At 40.4% G+C, this 22,565-nt stretch overlaps 2 protein-coding genes across 6 annotated transcripts in view; one reads left to right on the top strand and one right to left on the bottom strand.

The window, feature by feature from the left end:
• Positions 1-18,980, top strand: part of pds5a (PDS5 cohesin associated factor A) — a 24,722-nt gene extending 5,742 nt beyond the window's left edge. For 4 of the 5 annotated variants that reach the window (XM_035659509.1, XM_035659510.1, XM_035659512.1 and 1 more), the window contains exons 3-33: positions 1,901-2,104; positions 2,484-2,570; positions 3,208-3,305; positions 3,447-3,573; positions 4,146-4,226; positions 4,379-4,519; positions 5,280-5,395; positions 5,925-6,019; positions 6,158-6,303; positions 6,459-6,610; positions 7,036-7,149; positions 7,366-7,447; positions 7,543-7,591; positions 7,722-7,861; positions 8,686-8,801; positions 9,411-9,516; positions 9,673-9,833; positions 10,108-10,231; positions 10,414-10,572; positions 10,667-10,735; positions 10,865-11,001; positions 11,338-11,461; positions 11,859-12,063; positions 12,791-12,905; positions 13,081-13,213; positions 13,856-13,975; positions 14,201-14,263; positions 14,658-14,809; positions 14,910-14,991; positions 15,080-15,348; positions 17,851-18,980. In XM_035659509.1, the coding sequence (XP_035515402.1) occupies positions 1,901-2,104; positions 2,484-2,570; positions 3,208-3,305; positions 3,447-3,573; positions 4,146-4,226; positions 4,379-4,519; positions 5,280-5,395; positions 5,925-6,019; positions 6,158-6,303; positions 6,459-6,610; positions 7,036-7,149; positions 7,366-7,447; positions 7,543-7,591; positions 7,722-7,861; positions 8,686-8,801; positions 9,411-9,516; positions 9,673-9,833; positions 10,108-10,231; positions 10,414-10,572; positions 10,667-10,735; positions 10,865-11,001; positions 11,338-11,461; positions 11,859-12,063; positions 12,791-12,905; positions 13,081-13,213; positions 13,856-13,975; positions 14,201-14,263; positions 14,658-14,809; positions 14,910-14,991; positions 15,080-15,348; positions 17,851-17,854 (3,771 nt within the window). In that variant the 3' untranslated portion in view covers positions 17,855-18,980. Of the gene's footprint in view, positions 1-1,900; positions 2,105-2,483; positions 2,571-3,207; positions 3,306-3,446; positions 3,574-4,145; positions 4,227-4,378; positions 4,520-5,279; positions 5,396-5,924; positions 6,020-6,157; positions 6,304-6,458; positions 6,611-7,035; positions 7,150-7,365; positions 7,448-7,542; positions 7,592-7,721; positions 7,862-8,685; positions 8,802-9,410; positions 9,517-9,672; positions 9,834-10,107; positions 10,232-10,413; positions 10,573-10,666; positions 10,736-10,864; positions 11,002-11,337; positions 11,462-11,858; positions 12,064-12,790; positions 12,906-13,080; positions 13,214-13,855; positions 13,976-14,200; positions 14,264-14,657; positions 14,810-14,909; positions 14,992-15,079; positions 15,349-15,532; positions 15,843-17,850 lie in introns of those variants that run through there. The other variant, XM_035659513.1, reaches the window with a different exon arrangement.
• An 82-nt stretch (positions 18,981-19,062) lies between these two features.
• The window catches only part of ube2kb (ubiquitin-conjugating enzyme E2Kb (UBC1 homolog, yeast)), a 5,711-nt gene continuing 2,208 nt past the window's right edge, over positions 19,063-22,565 (bottom strand). The window contains exons 4-7 of the mRNA XM_035659514.1: positions 22,384-22,466; positions 22,161-22,260; positions 21,867-21,995; positions 19,063-21,434 (exon numbers count right to left, since the gene is read on the bottom strand). Of these exons, the coding sequence (XP_035515407.1) occupies positions 21,360-21,434; positions 21,867-21,995; positions 22,161-22,260; positions 22,384-22,466 (387 nt within the window). The 3' untranslated portion in view covers positions 19,063-21,359. The remainder of the gene's footprint in view (positions 21,435-21,866; positions 21,996-22,160; positions 22,261-22,383; positions 22,467-22,565) is intronic.

Below are 22,565 nucleotides of genomic sequence, written 5' to 3'. Positions count from 1 at the left end.
GAGCCAGTGTTTGGTTTACTGTAGACACTTGGCAGTTCAACATGGCTGACTCCATGGAAGAGGATCTGCTCCCTCTGTAGATAAAAACCACTCATTTTAAAGTAACAAAAACAAATAGATTTGTATTTACATGTTATTATACACTAATGAAACCACATGCATTTCTGACAATAGATCCTCCTAAATGTAGCACACTGGACCTTTTTAACTCTTATAGTCACAGCATACCTCTAGTAAGGGTAATGGTTTATTACCTTGAATTGCCCCCATAGATACTGAAGTGTTCAAATATGTGAAACCTGAGTTCTTGTCATTTAGTTCAGTAACTCTTCTAATGATACAGGGGTGTCACACTCTCACCAAACTCTGAGGCTCTCAGTTGCTTTATCCTCATTTAGCTCTTAGCTTAGGTTGTCTTTTCGTACAAAGACTGTACGGTTGAGTCTCTCATCTATCCCTTCATATAAATTCAGTACAACCGTTTTCCAACCAACTCTGACAGGCCAGATTATAAAGTGCTCTGGATAATTGCTTAAGCTACCCTGAATGCCAGGGTTTATAGTTCATACCTGACTTCCTTCATGTTCTTCCTCATTTGGTCTTGGTAAATCTGTCAAAAACAACTAATCCGGTTAAAACCATGGTTTTATTTTATTTATTTATTTTTATTTAATGTTTAGTGTTCTAAGATTCTAACGTTCATTCCAGAAAAGTTTCCCCCACATGATTCACTGACATGGCTTGTGAAGATTTGAGACCTTTTTATTGGACCTTATGGCTCAAATGATCTATTGATAATAGAGTAATTTCTAGTCTTTATTTTGTGATGAAAAAATCAGTATTTGTGCCTGTGGGTATCATGTGATCTGCAATACCGACTGTGGCAATTATGCTAGAATTACCTCTCAAGCTACCACTGGGGCCTCATTTATAAACAGTTGTCTAAAAGGTGGCAAAATGTGTGTACGTGGAAAAAGTTGTGCATTTCCACACATACTTTCACCTAAGCTTAGAGCTCATGCAGAGTTTATCAGACACAGTGACTCAGGGACTTTAGAAAAACAAGACAAAGGTCATAATTTGTCATCAGTCTTCTTGTCAATTAGGTATCAATATGTTCCATCAAGATAAACTCTATTTCTGTACAAACTTTCCATTTTGGATTTTATTACCTCAACTCACTCACTCATCTGCGTCCGTTGGTTAGCTGTCTTATTTTAGAGGAAGAAGACAGTGGGAATGAGAGGTGGGCCGTTTATAATAAGATTTTTCTTTCTATTTGGCTTCGAGTCTGAAAAACTTTACATTTAGGTGCCTTGAAAGTGCTTGAAATTTACTCTTAAAAAGTTATACGAACCCTGTGATTGACTCTTCAGCTGACAGCGCTTTCAGTAGCCTGGATTTTATAAATGGTAAACAGGCTGCACTTATAAAACTCCTTTCTAGTCTTCCAACCACTCAAAGCACTTTACACTACATGGTCACATTCACCCATTCACACACATTCATACACTGATGGCAGAGGCTGCCATGCAAGGTGCCAACTGCTCATTAGAAACTTTCAGCAGGATGCCAACCTGTACTTTTTCTGACTGTGTGAAATTTCACATCACAGATGACGAAGAAAGGCATTAAAAATGTGAGGTAGGTAATTAATGACGGCCGGAAGATGAAAAGAGGCTGTCCACATCCTGTCCTAACCCTCTGTCATAACGGTTCCACACTGATGCTTCACTGCAGGGAGGAAATTGTGTAGATAACACAAAGCATTGTGGGAAACCATCAAACTAAAGCTGTAGTGCAGAGCTGTCAAATATTCAACTTGCTTTACTAATTTTAATTTTAGCCTACACAAGATGTTTCTCATCTCACCCTCCTCCCTTGTTGCTCTGTTTCACAGATGGTGGTGAAAACCTATATGGACATGGATCAAGACTCTGAAGAGGAGAAGCAACAATATCTCGCCTTGGCGCTCCACCTCGCCTCAGAGTTCTTCCTCAGGAACCCCAATAAAGACGTACGGCTACTTGTGGCCTGCTGTCTGGCTGACATCTTCAGGATCTATGCTCCTGAGGCCCCTTACACCTCCCACGACAAACTCAAGGTGAGGAGCTGACCATGGACAACTGCCTGAAGCCTTCTATCAAGTGACTGAGCACTAACGTCAGGGGAATAGTATTCAAAGGCAGTCCAAGCTCCTCAGTTTTGCTGATTACATCAGTTAAAATGACCACTTTCTGCAGTATTGACACTAAAAGTCAACAAAATTGATATTTACAATAAGAGATACTGGTATGTTTGCAGTAGGATAACCAAGTGCCTCCAATATCTATTAAGTGTTTCCTGAAGAATCAACATTGCAAACCATCACTGCCTTTTCTGGTCAAATCTGCTGTATTGAGAGCTTGTGAGGAAACTCAATACTAAAATAAAAACAATTAACTCAATCACATGCTCAAGTTTTTTTCCTGTCTCGTCCCCAGGACATCTTCCTGTTCATCACCAGACAGTTAAAGGGGCTGGAAGATACCAAGAGCCCTCAGTTCAACAGATACTTCTACCTGCTGGAGGTAAGAAACCATAAGTGGCTAAACTAAAAGTGGTTTTCTAAAAGTGTAACTACACCCTATAGTTCTGCTAGCTTCCTCCCTCTCTGCAAATATAAGGACAGTGACTTTAAGGGGCGTAGTCTGTACACCGACCGGAGTGACTGGTAGCAAGCTGGTAGTCAGAATTAATGAGTAGCTGCTGTCAGCCTCTCCGTGTCCGCACTGAAAACAGAGTTCGCAGAGACTTTACAGTCACTTGAAGCACTTTCACCATCTTTTTTAAACGTTTCTGTGTGGTTCCTGTGTTGTAGCTAAGCTAACAGCTCAGAGAGGCTAACTCTCCCGGTGTGTGTCTGTCTCACTCACAATGTTTTTTCAACTCTATCTCAGCATTTGGCTTAAAACGTACAGGTTGATGTAACAGTAGAGGGCGTGTAGAGCCATTTTTGACCCACAAAATGCTGATTTTCATAAATTAGGTAATAATGTAAATTTCAACACCAGTATTGTTGTCACAATATAGTCATTTAATTCAGTTTACAGTTCAAAAACAAACATGTTTTAAGGTGGACTACCTCTTTTAATTGTGGTTCAAGGGACAGTACTACGAGCTGCTAATATTGTTTTGTTGTGTGTGTGTGTGTGTGTGTTCCTCTAGAACCTGGCATGGGTGAAGTCATACAACATATGCTTTGAACTGGAGGACTGCAATGAGATCTTCATTCAGCTGTTCAAAACACTCTTCTCCGTTATCAAGTAAGGCCCTTGTTTAACTGCTGCTGTATATATCTATATATATCACAAATATCAGACCCTTTTTACATTCCAGCACAATCCTGCTGGTAGTGGTCTCAGTTTGTCTTTTGTCTTTTCATCCCTGTCTCTCTTCCTCTACAGTAACAGCCATAACCAGAAGGTGCAGATGCACATGATGGACCTGATGAGTTCCATCATCATGGAGGGAGATGGAGTCACACAGGAGCTGCTGGATACCATCCTCATCAACCTCATCCCTGCACACAAGGTAGGAAACACAAAAACACACCAAATTATTCACATTTTGATTACAAATTTTCTTTTCTTTTTCTTCAGTAATAAAATCTGAGGGGCGCCCAGATAGCTCAGCTGGTAGAGTCCTTACTGCAGCGGCCATGGGTTCAACCTGACCTGTGGCCCTTCTCTCTCTCTTTCCCCTTTCCTGTCACTCTTCAGCCGTCACTATCGATTTAAAGGCAATAAAAGCCCCAACAAATATTAAGGTTGAAAAACTGAAAAAAATAACACAAAACTCGGTTTATAAAATTAGCATTTGCAGCACAAACAATCAGTAGCTTCTTTGAAAATTCCATAATTTTTTCCTCTTTGCTTTCTAATAATGGAAACTTATTCTGAGCTCTTCTCACCACAAGAGAAACCTTTATTACTCTAAACTATGATGAATGGTGTCTTTTTGGAGCAAGAACAGCTTTTCATCTGTTTTTTACAACAATGAGCCTAGGATACTTTCTTGCAGACGTTCTGTATCGGTAAATGTTTGATTAGTTAGTCAAACTGACAGTGAACATCATACTCAGTTTTTAACTTTCCTTGGAACAGAATCTGAACAAACAAGCGTACGATCTTGCCAAGACTCTGCTGAAGAGGACCGTCCAGACCATAGAGACGTGTATTGCAAACGTGAGTAGCAGCCTCTATGTCTCAGTTATTCATTTTGAGTTTGCCCCTGTGTTTTTGTTTTTGTCACTCTCATCCTCACACTCTGTCTACATAAATCACTGTGTGCATCTACGACGGATCTTGTTTAATAAAGTATTTATCTCCTTTCTCAGTTCTTCAATCAGGTTTTAGTGATGGGCAAATCATCTGTCAGCGACCTATCAGAGCACGTCTTTGATCTCATCCAGGAACTGTTTTCCATCGACCCTATGCTGCTTACCTCTGTCATGCCACAGTTGGAATTCAAACTTAAGGTTGGCACACGCATACACAGTCAAAATGATAACAAGATATCTCACCTCAGACCACAGAAGATTAGTACCTCTTGATGCCTTGCTCAGATTTGAAAGTACAATGTGTTTCAGCTTGAGTCAGTTTTGCCTTACAGTAGTGCAAGATAATAGCCGTGCAAGATAATAGCCATGCAGGAACATGAACAAATGGAAATAGAAATTAATGTAAAGTTTTAACACGTATTTTTAAGAGCAGACTTTGCCAGATGGCAGTAGAGACTTTCACCATTTACTCTCACATTTACACCTACGGGCAATTTAGAGTCACCAATCAACCTAACCTGCATGTTTTCGGACCACTCTGAAACCCCACAGTACTGATGGTTTCTTGGGTTGCAACGCCGTGACCACATTAAAGGACGCCTCTGCCGAGCACTTAGTGTGGGCAGTTATCGTACTGTAACTGTTTCTGTATGTACCACAGACTGTATGAATATGAATCTGTTTGGATTTTGATTTTTCTGATTCTGTTGAAGAGAAATGCAAGAACAGGAATGACTAGTATTAAAATGTACTTAAAGTAATTTTCCATATGGCAGTGGCAGTAACACTTGGCCTTCCAACTCTGTATGTCAATGTTGCTACAGGTTGTGCAGATATTGGATAAGCGCAGCTGGAGATGGTTGACAGTTTGTCTCAGTGGAATTAAATGGATATATGTTTGAAAAAGAGCCCAAAAAATGCAACTTGCATTTCATGTGTATTTGTTTTGTGTTTGCAGAGCAATGATGGCGAGGAGCGTCTAGCTGTTGTACGGTTGCTAGCTAAGTTGTTCGGGGCCAAAGACTCAGAGCTGGCCTCACAGAACAGACCACTGTGGCAGTGCTTCTTAGGACGGTGAGTTACATGAATGCTATGCAGACATACACACAAAGTGAAGCTTTAAACTGATCCGGTTCAATCAGGAAAACATGGAATACACAGTATATATTTCTAAAGATATACAGAAGGTTTTTGTGAAAATACCCCATAATCTGTATCATTTTATAAGGTAGAAGTAGGATTTTCCCCCGGTGGAGTCTTAAGACTGGTGGTTGTAAAGATCTGGAGATGATTGACGAGACCTCCTTCTTGAGTTAGATTAAGAGGTAGATGGTTTGTAGTGAAGTGAAAGCTATGAATTCTCTTAATCATAACTTAATTGGTAAATTGGGAGGATCAGTTCAGGTTAAAAGTTGGAACCCCCATAATAAATTGTATGAAGGAAGTGGCCATATTCAAGAAGAGAAACAAACAGTAGTCTTTGCTTATTTTCATTTAGACACTTTGTATTTCCTTAGTCAGTCACTTGCTTTCTCAAAGCATGATGAATACTTGAGTTGATTTCATTGTATATAACTGATGTTTTTTTTTTTTTTTTCTCCAGGTTCAATGACATCCATGTTCCAGTCAGGCTAGAGTGTGTAAAGTTTGCCAGCCACTGCCTCATGAACCACCCAGACCTGGCCAGAGACCTGACAGGTGCGCTTTGTTGTTTGTTTGTGTTTTTTTGTTTTGTTTTTCTGACTCACTGTCTCATTCACTCTCGTCTCCCCTCTAATTCAGCCCGTCTTTCACATTATGCTCTGAGAAATGTCTTTCTCCTTATTATCCAATCAGAGTATTTGAAGGTGCGTTCCCATGACCCAGAGGAAGCCATTCGCCATGATGTCATTGTCACCATCATCAATGCCGGGAAGAAAGACCTTAACTTGGTCAATGACCAGCTGTTGGGTTTCGTACGAGAAAGGACCTTAGACAAGAGGGTGAGACAAATAACAGCTTATATATGGAGACTCATTAGTGCCGATATTATTATACACAGCAGTATGAGGAATTTCCCTTCATACTTAAAGAATTGTAAATTGACATAATTCTTTAATTCTGTCATCCCTGACCTGTTTTTTCCCTTTCCCTGTAGTGGCGTGTGCGTAAGGAGGCCATGATGGGCCTGGCTCAGCTTTATAAGAAATACTGTCTTCACCATGAGGCTGGGAAAGAGTCTGCCCAAAAGATCAGCTGGATCAAAGACAAACTGCTGCACATCTACTATCAGAACAGCATCGACGACAAGTGAGCACATACACAGATGTATACATCGTTTCATGTGGAAAATAACACAGCTGTTACAGACATTTCAGTTATTCATAGCATGACTTAAGTTCAGGTTGCCAAGTATAAACCAGTATAAACCTTTGGAGAAACCACAGATATAACTAGATTGCCTTTAAAAAACTTGAAGTACTTTCTCTGTTGCATAATAAATGTATTTAAATCTGCATTAGAGACTTGGACTAATAGACAATATAAAAGATGTTAAAGTGGAACAGCTAAGACTAGTGATAGTTGAACTGATCATTGTCAATGTAAATAGAATTACTGCAAAGAAATTTTCAATTACAGTATTGCGATGAAATTATTGTGGATTTCTTACTTGATCTATTCTCTCTGGTCATATATTTTATTATTTAATGTAAACTCTCCCCTCTTTTCTACAGGTTATTAGTGGAGAAGATCTTCGCTCAGTACATGGTCCCTCACAGCCTTGACACGGAGGAGAAGATGAAGTGTTTGTACTACCTGTATGCCTGCCTGGATACAAATGCTGTCAAGTCAGTACACCTGCAATATTGATGCCTCTCACCACAAAACGCACATACACACACACACATTTTTAGATTGTACACACAAATACACAATGGCAAGCACAAACAACACACTAATAGGTTGACAAGTACATATCACAAGGAGAGAATATTGATGGGCCCCTGTGTTTTTGCCACCTCTCTTCTCACCTGTTTCTTGGTGTAATTGATTTTTGTTTTTAGGGCCCTGAATGAGATGTGGAAGTGTCAGAACATGCTCAGAGGGCTCGTCAAAGAGCTGCTGGACCTCCACAAGCTGCCTGCGGTGAGTTGACAAACATACGAAACTAAACTCTTTTATGTCTTCTGATGCAAATGTTTCGACATATCTGACATTTTTCCCTCTCTTTCCGCTTGTAGTCCGAGGCCAATAACACAGCCATGTTTGGGAAGTTGATGAGTATTGCCAGTAAGTTGGAAACCACACCAACATTTTTATTTTTTCAACCCACACGCTGTATCGTTTCTTCAGAATGGTAATGGTTCATGCCACTTAATGTGACTGACATCCTAATTTTAACTCTGCTTCATTTTTACAGAGAATCTGCCAGACGCTGGAAAGGCCCAGGACTTCATGAAGAAGTTCAACCAGGTTCTCGGTGAGGACGAGAAGCTCCGAGTCCAGCTGGAGATGCTTATCAGCCCGACCTGCTCCTGCAAACAGGCTGAGATCTGTGTGGTGAGAGGATACTGAACACATATCCATTTAGCATAAACACTCACTCACAGACAGATTGCCAGTCTCTTTGTTTCTCCCTTAATCTTTAACACATACACACAAGTGTTAATATTGCTAACGCGCTGGCCACAAAACGCAATAAGGCTTAATGCTGTGGGCTTGTTTTTGAGCCTGTGTTTGACACTGTAGCTGCCAAATCGATCAAGGTCACTTGAAATCCCTGAGGACTATGTGTTTGTTTAATGTGACTTATTATTTACTGAAAATTATTCATTTTATCTATGTTTTTAAGTTGTGGTCACTTAATTCTAATATCAGGAAATGTTTTCGAGCTATAAAAGTTTCTACTGGTACATTAATAGACACCAGATCAGTACTTGATCCCTGGTTTACCATAATAGAGAAAAACATTCAGCCTTTATTTTTGTTTTTATCCTTATAATGTTAATCAGCTATCACATAATTATTATTATCATTATTATTATTATTATTATTATTATTATTATTAGAGACCCAAAGAGCTCACCCCTCCACCCTGTTTGATTTTCATCTAAGCAGTCACCATGATAGGAAGGTCATGGTTGAGCCAATCTTGAACTCTGGTATGAAGTTAAGAAACAATGACAGATGTGCTCCCCCCCCCCATCCTCCTCATGTATTTGGATTTCAGTTAACTGTGATGTGAGCACAACTCAAGGGGTCAAAGAATGAAGGGACTCCTAGATTTTGTAATACAAACCCTGGTGTAAACACCTATGCAGACATATAAGCAGAAACCTGTGAAAATGTTGTTATTAATTGTGTACTGTTTGTACTCTGTGCAGAGGGAGATCACCCGGAAGTTGACATTTCCCAAACAACCCACTAACCCGTTCCTGGAGATGGTTAAATTCTTGCTGGAGCGCATCGCCCCGGTCCATATCGACTCTGAGGCCATCAGGTCAGAAAAAAATCCTCAACACGCCAAGGATTGCGCTTTGGTCAAATTTCACAACAGACCACAAATATTAGCACATGTTCAAGTCTTAATTATAATACCATTATAATACCATTTAAGTGGACTAGAGTCATTTTTGGTTCAAATTTAAAGCTATGAGATTGGATTGTAAATCCTGTTATATTAGATGTAAGTGTGTTTTTGTGCAGTACACAAAGAGGCAGTCATAAGACAGACCAGCAGTCTGTGTTCACTATCTCAGTGATCAAGGCACAGGGAGTACATGAAGCTCCCTGTGTCATTGTGTAATACCATAAACTGGCTTTTCTCATTCACTGAGACACCTAGTGGTGGTGAGGTGAACCTGCAGGCATTAAATGAGGAACAGGTTTAACCCTTTCTGCTTTATGGAAAAACACCATGAGAGGAAACACACAAACTGAATGACTTCTATTGCTTCAGTTATGCAGTGTAACAATTTTTTTTTTTATGTTGAATAGTTAATATTCTGTTGTACAAAGATATCCCAAAGTGGTTCAGATTGTCATGTACCACATAGGTTTATACATTTTAACCATCCCTTTGTTAAAACAATGTAATGTTTTCTTTTAGTGCACTAGTGAAGCTGCTGAACAAGTCCATTGAGGGCACAGCCGACGATGATGAGGAAGGCGTTACCCCTGACACAGCCATCCGCTCTGGCCTGGAGCTACTCAAGGTATATCGCATGAAACAAGCACATGGTGATAAATGGAAGCCAGTGCCCACAATAACATGTGTGATGAGTCGTAAACAAGCTTAAACATGTGCATTTTTGTGTAAGTGATATGAATAATGAACAGAAGAAAAAGTAAATAATTTCCCTCCTTTTTAGGTCCTGTCGTTCACCCACCCCACAGCGTTCCACTCGGCAGAAACCTACGAGTCTCTGCTCCAGTGTTTGAAGATGGAGGATGAGAAGGTGGCGGAGGCAGCCATCCAGATATTCAGGAACACAGGGCAGAAGATTGAGACAGAGCTACAACAGATCAGATCGTAAGAGAGAAATTATATCATACTTTAAGTGCAAGTGATAAATTCAAACCAGAGACATTTTTTATTTGACAGTAACTGGTTAAGTGTCGACTACAGGCGAAGGGCATTGCGCATTCAAATATGAGAACAATACGGTACAAGAGAAGAGAGACAGCCAGAAGGATTGGGCTCCACACTTTTGTCATTCACCATACTGGTCCAGATCTGGATTAAAGTAAAGGAATAAGCTGTTTTGTGTTAGTCTTCCTAATGTCTGTTCTTATGTGTCCATCAGAACTCTGATTCCCATCCTGCATCAGAAAGCCAAGCGGGGAACACCTCATCAGGCCAAGCAGGCTGTTCACTGTATCCATGCCATCTTTAACAACAAGGAAGTGCAGCTGGCACAGATTTTCGAGGTAAGGGACCATTTCCTAATTTACTGGCCTGCAGGGATATCATTTGTATTACAAAATAATGTTTCTTTAATCTAGTTTAACTTGTGTTGTACAGCAGTTGCTTGTCTGCTGTGTTTCTGTCATCTTCTTTTAAATATTTCTGTGTTCAGATGCACTCACTGTTTTTTTTCCTTCACCCCTAGCCTCTGTCACGGAGTCTCAATGCAGATGTCCCAGAGCAGCTCATCACTCCCCTCGTGTCCCTGGGCCACATCTCCATGCTGGCCCCTGATCAGTTTGCTTCACCAATGAAGTCCATTGTGGCTAACTTCATTGTCAAGGACTTGCTCATGAATGACAGGGTGCGTGGAGATCAAACTGTGTACTGAAATACACATAATTGTATACAAAGAAAAGAGTGAGAATGTGACTGTGATGTGCCTTTTGTGTCTCCAGTCGGTGGGAAACAAGAATGGGAAGCTGTGGACCACTGATGAGGAAGTTTCACCTGAGGTCCTAGCTAAGGTAAACAACAAACACATCAAACAAACACATCAAACAAACACATCTTATGTTGATGACAAAGATTTGACTTTTGTAATGAAAAAGAAAAAAATGTTTTATAGATTATTCTTGCTCTTCCTGTTCCCACAGGTGCAGGCTATTAAGCTGCTAGTGCGTTGGTTACTAGGCATGAAGAACAACCAATCCAAGTCAGCAAACTCCACCCTGCGGCTGCTGTCAGCCATGCTGGTCAGCGAGGGAGACCTCACAGAGCAGAAGAAGATCAGGTAACTCGGGTTGAATGTCACTGTGCTGAGTCACAGTAGAGCTGTTAGAGGATTAAGCTCTAGTGGAGGGATATGCAAGAGTTCAAAAATGGCTAACTTTGGATGGACTTTAGCGCGTTATCTTGCTAGCATAACTTGCAACAAAGCATGTTTCATTTCATTCTCAAACATGGGAGCTTTTAAGACTAATCATAAAGTAACAACCTGTAACAGTGGTTTAATATAATGATTTATTACACATTCAGAGGTACAAATTTGTCAATGGTAAATTGATTTAAATGTTCTTGTCTTCCTTCCTATCCTTTTGCCCCTTTTGTTATTTCTTCCTTCTCACAGTAAATCAGACATGTCTCGTCTGAGGCTGGCCGCAGGTGGAGCCATTATGAAGCTGGCACAGGAGCCCTGTTACCATGACATCATCACACCTGAACAGTTTCAGCTCTGCGGCCTCGTCATCAATGTCAGTCCCCCCCTTACGTCACCTTTTCATAGGCCTTTTTAGGAGCAGCACAGGTGTTAATAATAAAATCAATAATGACTTAATTCCTTTTAGCTGCTCTTATATTGTGCTTCCTGGCTCACTGCCAGAATGGAGCCATCATTAATGTTGTTAATAACACTTGCACTTTGCCTATTATGACTTGAATGCTGTGAAAGGCCTATTGTAAATATGCACAGTGTACTGTACACAATGAGCACACGTTTTTACCTGTCAATAGATTCATTTGCAATGTGTTCTATGAGTAAAAGAAGATATTCCCATTAGTCGGTGCTAATAATCTTCTTTACTCTCTTTATATAATTGAGTTGTGTGTCTTGAGATTGACTCCACTATGTCTGTTACTTTCTGCATACAGGATGAGTGCTACCAGGTTCGTCAGATCTTTGCTCAGAAGTTGCACTTGGCTCTTGTCAAACTAATGCTGCCACTGGAGTATCTGGCCGTCTTCGCCCTCTGTGCCAAGGACCCGGTGAAGGAGCGCCGTGCCCACGCCCGACAGTGCCTCCTCAAAAACATCTCCGTCCGCAGAGAGTATATCAAACAAAACCCACTCGCTCAGGGTCAGTGTTCAAACTATGAATGTTTTCCTGCTGAAGCTTCATGTGCTCCAAGGTTACACACATGCTGATATCATTTTAAAGAACGTAGCTTTGACGTTTTTAATGTGTGCTTTATTGGACAGTTGAGATTATGAAAGTCACATAAGCCAAGTCTCCATCCAAATTTAGAAAATAAACTGAAATTCCAGAAAACGTGCAAAAGAAAAAGCAGTTTAATGCCTGTTTCCATCCACTACTATTATGCAAACATTAGGAATTGGAGATGCTAGTTTTCCACAGTTAGTATTAAACCACTGCTGGTGGCATGATGTAAATATGCTAATTAAACGTTCAGTGTGTAACATTTAACTTACCGCCACGTAGGTAATAGCCCAGAACAGGCAAACGTAACACTGGCTACAGAAATGGCATTTTGCGTTTTCCGTGAGTTTCACAGCCACCGTAGTGGTGTTAAGATATGTACTTTGCTGCTAGATGCCACTAAATCCCACACACTGGTCCCTTAAGTTCATTACATGTATTCATTTGAGGAAGATTTAGTCTCTTCAGTAGACGTTTAAGTCACATATTTCATATCCATGATTTATTTGCTTTATTTTTCCATAATGTTGCATTTAGTTTTTATTGATACACCAAATGTTCCATCTCAGTGAGGGGTTGCAAAAACATTTCTAATGTTTCCAACACACTTGCAGACATTATAATGAGTTATTCTCTCTTTCTTCAGAAAAACTTGTCTCCCTCCTTCCTGAGTATGTCGTTCCCTATATGATCCACCTGCTAGCTCACGACCCAGACTTCACAAAACCACATGAATATGAACAGCTCAAAGACATCAAAGAGTGAGTGTTAACTGTATTTTGGTTGTGTGTCCTGAAATGTCCTGTCCTGGATCTGATGATACAGCTGAGAATGTTTTTTAATAAAATCCTTATTTTTCAAATTTTATAAGAACAAAATACTCAAAAATGGCTAAACTTGTGACATACAGTATATGAATTGTGCTCATGTGTGTAGGTGCCTGTGGTTCATGCTGGAAGTGCTGATGACCAAGAATGAGAACAACAGTCATGCCTTCCTAAGGAAGATGGTAGAGAACATCAAACAGACCAAGGATGCACAGTGTCCTGATGATGCCAAGGCCAATGAGGTACACAGACACACACACACACACAGAAGTACAAAAGTGATGAGACACAAGACAACAGAGCCAGTTATACACAAGCAAAAGCATCAGAAGCATTGTACTTTTGAAAAGGAAAAAAAGATTGAATTAATTCTTACACATGGAGCTTTAGGAGTAATAATAAAGCTAACAGCTTAAATACAAATTATTTATTACAAATTCAGTTGTCTTCAGATACTAGAAAGGATGGTGTCATTTTAGACTGATGACTGTCTGTGAGGGCTTCCCTAAAAATTTTGGATTGTTTGGCAGTTTTTTTTTTTTTAACTCTTTAAATGTTTCCAATTTTAGAAACAAAAAGCTGAGATTGTCTGCAGTCTTTATTCAGAGAAGTATTTAGGGACTGGCTTGTGACATACAGCATGTTGTGCCTGAAAAAGTCTTAACAAATAAACTAAAAATAAAACGTGCATTTGGTTGGACCTACATGATAGTTGCAGATCTGTGGCACACATGGGTTCCAATAAATCTTTTCTAAATTTAAAACTATATGGTAGCTATAGCACCACCAGCAGGACAATTGTCCCCACTTTGAGCACATAAATCACTGGGGACCAGACTGCTCTGCATCATCATCTAACATTGTGTCTAATGTCGTGATTACAGAAGCTGTATATCGTCTGTGATGTTGCTCTGTTCGTTATCGCCAACAAGAGCACCGCATGTCACCTGGATTCTCCGAAAGACCCTGTCCTACCCTCCAAGTTCTTCATCGTACAAGACAAGGTAACACACACACACACACACACACTTGTATTTATCCTTGAGGGATTGGAAAATCATGTCAAGACAAACCCCTACCAGACATCTGAAAACATAAATACAACACTGAACACTTCAAAGATATGATCGATATGAGCACACCTCTTTAAGATTAAAGCCCAAATCATGACCTTCGGGATTTAGCAGTTTGTGCTAATCAAAGTTTTCAATTGTGGTTTCTTTCAACAGGACTTCAAAAATGATAAAGAGTATCTGTTGACAGAGATGAGACAAATGCTGCTCACTGGAAAGGTAAATGCGAAACATGTGACGCTCTCATGAACACTGTAAATAGGAGTACCACGCTGTGTTTTACTGAGCAATCCACATTATAGGTTAATAATGCTTAAAATTGTAACAAGGGTAGTTTAACTTAAAGGAGCGATGGAGAGGCAGAATACACGATGACATTAATCATTTTTGGCCTTCACTGAGAAAGTGAAATTCATAACAATGTGGATGTTCAACTGAGAGGGTGAAACCTCTGTATAGAAATATCTGTATTCTCAATATAATGCAGGCGAACAGAGAACTGAGTGATGTTCTGAAACTTAAGCACTGATTATTTTTTACACATAACATAATCGTTAGAGATCTTAACCATCAGATGCTTTTGCCTACAACTCTACCGCCTTTCTTCATGCAGCCTAAACCAGCTCCAGTGTTGGGAGCTGTGAACAAGCCTCTGACAGTACCAGGAAGGAGGATCTTCACCAAGACCACCACAGCCTCAGACACAGCCAGTAACACCAGCACCAACTCTTCCCCATTGAGCTCCTCAACCATCAACAAGAACAGGTACAGACACACACTCGCTTGAACATACATTATCACAAATAATGCTTTCTTCAACTGAGTGATTTTTATTTTATTTTTTTAATGTGTCCTCTAATAACAGCAATGCCACCACTGAGTCATCAGAGAGCCGGGCGCAGGAAAACAACGAGAACCCAATCATCAAGAATGACGAGGGAAAAAAGGTAAGCTCAGACAGGACAACCAGACGTCAACTGGACGTTGAGCAGTTACCTTGACTGAGCTTTCCTCAACTGTGTCTCTCTCTTTTAGGAGGAGCCAAGTCAGAATGCGACCCCCGACGGCGAGACAGACGCATCGCCCGTCAAACGACGTGGCCGTCCACCGAAAACGGCTACTGCTGCTCCTGCGGGGGCTGATAAAGAGGGAGCCGCAGCACCAACGGGGGGTGGAGCCGGCAGAGGCAGGAAGAGGGCAGCTGACCCCAACTCCAACCCATCGGTAGAGTCACTCAACATTAAGATGTCAAAACAGCAACAGCAGAACGATGAAGGGACAAAGAGACAGATTGACTTGCAGAGGTAAGAATGGAGAGCGGAGTCAAGGAAAGAGTGTCTCTCTAGTAGGTTAGCTTCTAGTAGCTTTGGCAGATAAACAAACACAAAGTAAATTGACAAGAAAATGCTTGATGCTGATGAATTTACCCTCATTCTGAGATTGCACAGAAATCCATCATCCTTCAGATGTCAACTTTTTTGTCTTCAGGTGGCCATTTGTGGGCAGAGAGAATGAAAAAGTGAGAAAGGAGGAGTCTGCAGAGGGGACAGGGAGAGCTATAGGGAAGGTCGCCCTCCTGTTGGGCAGTGAGGGCGACACTGAGATAGAGCTGCAGTCCAGCCCAGAGGTTGTTATCTGTGGTGGAAAAGACAGAGAGAGATACCGCCAGGGAGATACCAAGTCTAAAAGGAGGGGAATTCCTTCTGGCAGGCAGGGAGAGCCCAACAGTGGAGACGAGGCAGGCGGGCTGGCAGTGAGTTGGTTTAGTCCAGTAGGTCTCTAAACACAGCGAATCCCAGATATTTGATATGAGCTATATGAGCTTGTCTGTTGAAGGGTTTTTTGGAAATACGCTCATTTTCTTTCTTTCAGTTAGATAGGAAAATTGATACCCCTCTCTTTTATTTGCGCGACTAGATCATATACAAAGTCAATACAAAGACACGAATGGGCGTAAATTTGCACCAGGTGACGCAAATGACGTGAACATGCGAAACTCATTCGCGATTTCAGACCAGTTGAAAATACTGAGTGGAGAGACGGAGCTGCTGCTTGCCCACAGACCGCTGCTTGAGCCCCAATCTTTTATCTGTCTGTGTGCACCCAGAGCTTTATAATACATATGTATACAAAGACCAGAAAAGAGATTGTTGGAGAGAAGTAAAAGAGAAAAGGCATCCTTTTGATTAAATCACAGCAAAATCTGTTTATTTTGGGCTCAAACCACCATCATAAACCAGATTAAAGGGCGAATATTCGCTTGGCCTTCGGTGGGAATACAACATTATACGTAATACAACAATGAGGGTGGTATCGATCCTCTCATCTAACACTCTGAAAGAAAGCAAGTAAGTATTTCCCAAAATGTTGAACTGTTCCTTTAAACTGTGTTTATAGGTGCACAACAACACTGTAACACATCAAGTTCAGTTTACCCGTCACAGACAGTACTGTTCAGTCTGACTAACTAAGTTTACACCTGGTATTAACGTGCGTCTTGGGTGGTCTGATCCCAAGTGGACAGCTTTAAATGTCAGTTTACACCTGGCATTAGAGTGCCAGAGAGTGTGTCTCCACATGCGTTTCAAGTGACCACTTGTGGTCTGATCTCACTTCCCCGCTCTATATGCAAATGAACACTAGAGGGCTGCACTTTACTCAAACTTTTGTCAGTCACTGTTCATTATTACTGACATTTTTTTCAGTTCAGCGCCCCACTAGTCCGTTGATTTTACCTGCGCTGTCATCAACCCTGCAGGAGAGGCGCTGGTGCACTATGGTATTTTATAATTGAACTTTATCAGCAGTACGCACACTTCTGCTTTTTCGATTGTGTGGAAATCTGATGTTTTCACATCCCCGATGACAAAGAGAGGCATTAATGCCAGAGAAAGTAAAAGTGTGCATCCTGCTCCCATCACAAAGCGTGTCTCCTACTGCCGGGCTGCGAGTCACTCACAGTGGGTGACAGAGGAGGTTGTACCGCCGTCTAGAAGAAATCCTGTGTGATGTTCCCCAAATTTACAAGAAGGCCCAAATAATTGGTTTCTAAAGTTTCTCCTCACTCAGTAATTCTCAAAATTGTGCTATTTTTTTAAGGGAGTCAGTGGTTATTTTGTCAAATCAATTGAAACAGTGTTTTAACATCTGCTGCTTATCTTGGCAGGTGAAAGAGCCTAAGCACGTAATTCACATTACAGTGAACCGAATATACAGCGTTTTGTGTGCACTTAGCGTTTACGCTACAAAGGATATCAAATGTGTCCCAGACCACCTCAGAAAGTGGTCATATCAGAATGCGCCTCAGAGGTCGTTTACACTTGTATTTAGTCTGTCCACTTGTGATCGGATCAAGACACGTTAATAGGTGTAAACGGGCACTAAAAGTAAGGATATTTCAGTTCCCCAATTTAATGGAAGTGCAATACCACATCGCTGGAGTCCACCTGAAAGAGATATGAAAAATATGAAGGGCCGACAGGAGTTCACTCAGGGTTTTATAGATACAAGAAGCATCTCAGATGGTTTCTTTCATACAAGGTGGTTTGCATCAGCCATTGCACACAACACTCAAACATAGAATATAATAGTTTGTATTTGCAGTAATTTACTTGCGATATATTGTATACTGGTTATTCTTAGCGTTATTGTAGTAACAGACATGATTATTGGTTTATGTTTCTCCTGTATTTTTGTTTCTACACACGTCTTCAACAGTACTTTTTTCATTGAAAAAAACCTTAAGATTAAAGTTTCCCAATCATCTTTGTTCTTCTAACCTGAGTCTAAACATTGATGTCTTTCAGGTAAAGAGGAAGCCGGTGAAGATGAAATCAAGACTGTAGAGAAATGGGCCAGACTCTTCCTCACACCTTCCCAACCGCACACCGCTCCTCTGACTCTAAAGCTTTCCTGGACACATTATGGACCTTTCTTAAAAAACACGTGTACACACACATGCAAACACACACCACTGACATCCTAGAAGGTTTTAAATACCTTATAGTCTTGATTTGAAGCTCATTGTATGTAGGTCTTACTCAAAAAAACATGTTATTTTTTTCCTTTTGTTTGTTGCTCTTGCTTCTTTTGTGGAGCCATTTTTAAGAAAAAAAAAACAGGATGGACATTTTACAAACGTTTTAATCTGGTTATGATTGTTGCTTATTAAATTCCCTGGGAAAAATCCTACTGTATGTGTCCTGACCTCTTCCTCCTTTTGTGTGTCACCATATTTTTTATTTTTCAAGCTCACCAGTTTTACTTAACACAGTCGTATTTTGTAAATACCCATGTCCAACTTTTCAGTTAAACATTTTGAATATCCAAAATACTTAAAAACTTGCAGCAAACGGATAAAATATGGGCACATCATAGCATAAGATTTGTGCATTTAACAGATGTACCTGCACCTAAATTTTATAAACTTTGGTATGTTTAGGTTTCTAACTTTGGTATGTGTAGAAGCTTTAGCTCGGTTATAACGTCAACAAGGCCAGATAGAAACTCTTGTTGGCTTAACTGCCAACTGCAATGATCTTAAAGGCCTTTTTGATTTATTTCCAGTGTGTCAATGGACAAATTTAAGCTGTCAAACAGTTCTGGATTCTGTGCTCCGAGCTCTGAGATGGAGCTGGGTTGGAATTACCTTTTTTGTTCTGTTTTTTACTGCTGAAGTATGAGAAAGTACTTCACTTTGGAATGCATAAATGATATATTACTATACAAGTATGTGTTCAGGTGTTTGTTCATCTTTTACAATTATATATTTTTTGTACTTTTGTCTGTTATTTTGTCAGGTAATGCCTGCTTTAAGCATTGAGTGAGTGGAAAACCTTGCAGGTTGTGTTAATGACAACTTACTTTTTGATGTAGTTTGCCTATTCTCATGATCATATTTAATTTTTTTTTCCAGAAAATAAATGCTTTTAGATGTTACCATGCAGTGCATTTGTCTTGATCAGTGTTAATGAAGTGCAGTTTAAAAACAAAACAACAAAGGGAACTTGATTTTCCACTTTTTTTTTAATCAAAGAAACATGACACTGTCACAATAAATAACCATGCTTTTTATACTGCTGATGCTTGCTTCCAAGGAAACAAGAAGAAAATAAGTCTCAATCCAGATGGAGAAACTGAGATGCAACAGCCCCTTTTTTTATGCTTCGTCATCGTGCAATATTGTACATAGTGAGAACACCAGGGAGAAGGGGGCCTCTTAATTTTTTTGTCCTTTATTTTTCTTACAAAATATAGATCCAGCCATCAATGGTGCACTCTAGTGATAACGATACAGCTCTTTATCAAGAACCTGACTATTTACAAGTAACGGAGATAATGTGTGCGTCCTACCTCTGACTATAAACTTTAATTTTAAATTTTTTGGCTCTGGCTGGAAACTGTTCTGTCAGTGGAGAAGGGTGCACAATAACTCCATGTCCTATAATATGCCACTGTGTTGGTAGGGGACTGAGCTGTAGGGCAAGTGAAAGTTTCCAAAAACGCACACAAAAAAAAAAAAGGCCATATGTGAGGATTCATTGACGCCCCACTTCTCTATATGCTAAGCATTTGTTCACAGTCCATGTACCTCAAACCAAAAAAACACTGTGCGGGCCTGCTATCTGCTTCAAGGGATAACAGAGGAGATCCAGCCTCTTTTACTACTCATAAGACATCATTCAAAACCTACCTCGATGAGCATTTTATTTGGCTGCGTAGTAAAGCATGTTTGGGGAATATAGGATGTCGCCTACATACCTCTTTATATATGGCCAAAGTTTTGATTGAGTACTGCGGGATTTGATCAGTGATAAAGCTCTCCCTCTTAATGATCGACACCAGGACTGAGAGGGTGAGCGGATCATTAATCCATGGCTGAGAATAGAACGCGTATTGGTCGAAACCAAATGTTCTGAAGTGAGTGAAAAACAAAAACCACAGCATTGCAAACTCAAACTGTTAATGACGTTCAGAACCGTGCGTTTCTTCTCGAGGTGTGCTCTCCTGTTGGTGCCAGACGCATCTTTTCAGAGCAGAGGAGAACATTTTCCAGCAACAGAAAAAGCTTTGGTTCCCTACGGATATCACGCCAAACTGGGTACGCTGTAAGTTGTTTTGCCGAGCAGAAGTTCTTGCGTCTCTTTCCAAAGATTCACAAGAGCCTTTGCGAGTTCCACAAGTCTGAGGGGATGTTTAAAATCGAACACCCTGTCACCACATCATTTGGCCAAATAAGATAAAGGCAGCATAGAACATGCAAGGACAATAAAAGACACAAGGTTGGATTGTGGTGTAGCAGAAAAGGTGGCATGTAATGACCTTCAGGGGCCTGAGCTGGCTGTCACCTCCTATGCCATTAGGGACAGGATTTTGGCTTTGCCACCCCTAAAAAAAAAAAAACACTCGAAAACAAAAAAGGACACCAGCATATTCAGAGGGATTTCTCATGGATCACAAAAGCATAAAAACATATCCTCTTCATATAATTGTAAACTAGGCATAGTTTATATTTAAAATAATTAGTTTTACAATGCCATGTAAGAAAAAAAGTATATCCCGATTGTATTTTCAAATGTACACACATCTATTTACAGATAACTGTTTTTCCTTCTGTGTGCAGATGTTTGAGGATGTCTGTGTGATTTTTCTAATGCTACAGACTGAAAAAAAAAAAAACCATGTACATTCAAACCTTTGCAGATGATTGAAGCATCTATGATAAACTGTTCATGAAAAATCCATTACACTGCTCCTGCAGAACACTATCCAGTCAAGTTACTAAAGTCCAGCTTGACCTTTACAGCATTAAATGTCCACATAAGAGAATAATCTGACATAAGGTCTGAACGGTTGCTTAAAGGGGTAAAATGGTAATGTACTGTGAGAGCAGTATGGAGGATTCCCTTTTCATTTTACCCTGGAAAATCCACTAGGCAATGGCAGTTATTCAATTCTTTGCAATATTAAAGAGCAACAATTAGTGAAAAAATGAAGTTTCAGAGCCAATATGACTAAAAAAGGCATGGAAGACAGGATGTATGAGTTTTTAGTGGCTTATAACACGGATACACATTTTGTGTTAGTGGCAGAAGAGACTCGGCATAATGGACAGATGGGGTCAGACAGGCAACGGGGTGGTGTGCATATTGGCGACTGCGGTGCTACCGGTGTTGAGTTTGTAGCAAACAAACTTGTTACAAAAGAAGGCTCAGACTGCTGTGGTGAATGGGGCGATGGTAATGGTTGAATGGTGCCGGGGAGGAGCTGATGCTATGATGAAGGGAGTTCGGGGATCCTCGCACCTGGCTGGGTTTCAGTTGCTGAGGAGCAGCTCTGTCGCCGTTTCCACATCCCAAGATTTTGAAGACAAGGCCGCTATTACTGCATTCTGTATGCGAGGGGGAAATGGAAAACTTATTGCAATCTGTTTATCATTGGCAAGTTAATAACAACTGAAAGATTAGCCTCTAAGCTTATTCTTAATTCTGTTTGAATGAATTGTGCCTTGTTAAGAGTAAATCCTTTAACAACTCCTGCTAACACGATTTTCAACATTGATTTATCTACCGCTTATTTTCTGTTTAACCTATGAAATGTCAGAAAACACTAAAACAATAACAATCGTAAGTTCCCATGTTGACATCTTAATTAGTCTAGTTTCATCCAACCAACAGTCCCAAACACAAAGATTTTCACCTTACTATTACAGAACACTATGGGAAAAAATCTAAATATTTATATTTGAGAAGCACAACCTCTCTTGTAACACCATGCATGCGTGTTCAATATATAAACATTATGTTCCAACAAAAACACTGACCTTATCAAAGCCCATAGCACAGAGTTTGTCTATTTTGCGCGTGTAGTCGGGACTGGAGACAGGAGCGCCTGCGTAGACGTGAGACCACAGCCTTGCGGTCTGTTTGAACATTTCTGGGTTCTGCTTATACTGAGGATGAGTGAAAAACTCAGTGAGTACGGTTAAATACAAAAACATTCTACAAAAGGTGAAGGCAGAGAGAGAGACAGACTGTGTTACCAAAACGCAATTCTCTTGTTGTACTCTTGTGTTTACGTATCATCAGGTCAAAACACACACAAACACCTCTCTAACCTGGTTTGCTACTACTGCATCCTGTGGATCATCTGGTTCTGCTGCAGCTAGGAGAGCCTGTAGAGACAGCAGCACCGTCCGCAGGGTCATAGCAGCTGCCCTGGGTGAGAAAGATTAAAAGTTGGGGCAGGTAAGTGGAGGGTGTCTTTACTTGTGTTTGAAACAGCGGGGGGGAGACACACTGGAACATCGAGTACAGCAGGTTCAGATATGTCTCACTCACCACTGGTCTTTTAAAATGTCCAGACATATTGCTCCTGTCACAGAACTGATATTAGGGTGCCAGATCTTAGTGATGAAACGCACCTGAGAAAGAGAAGTGTGAGAGGTCATCTGGATAAATATTGTATGATTATACAGAAAAAGGAGGTAAATGTGGGTTACAATTCACACACACACACACAC

Source organism: Morone saxatilis, unplaced genomic scaffold (genome assembly GCF_004916995.1).
Source record: "Morone saxatilis isolate NCDOM2014 unplaced genomic scaffold, NCSU_SB_2.0 Contig17, whole genome shotgun sequence".
NCBI lineage: Eukaryota > Metazoa > Chordata > Actinopteri > Moronidae > Morone > Morone saxatilis.
Note: the sequence above shows the minus strand (reverse complement) of the source record. Positions and strands in the feature narration are given on the sequence as shown.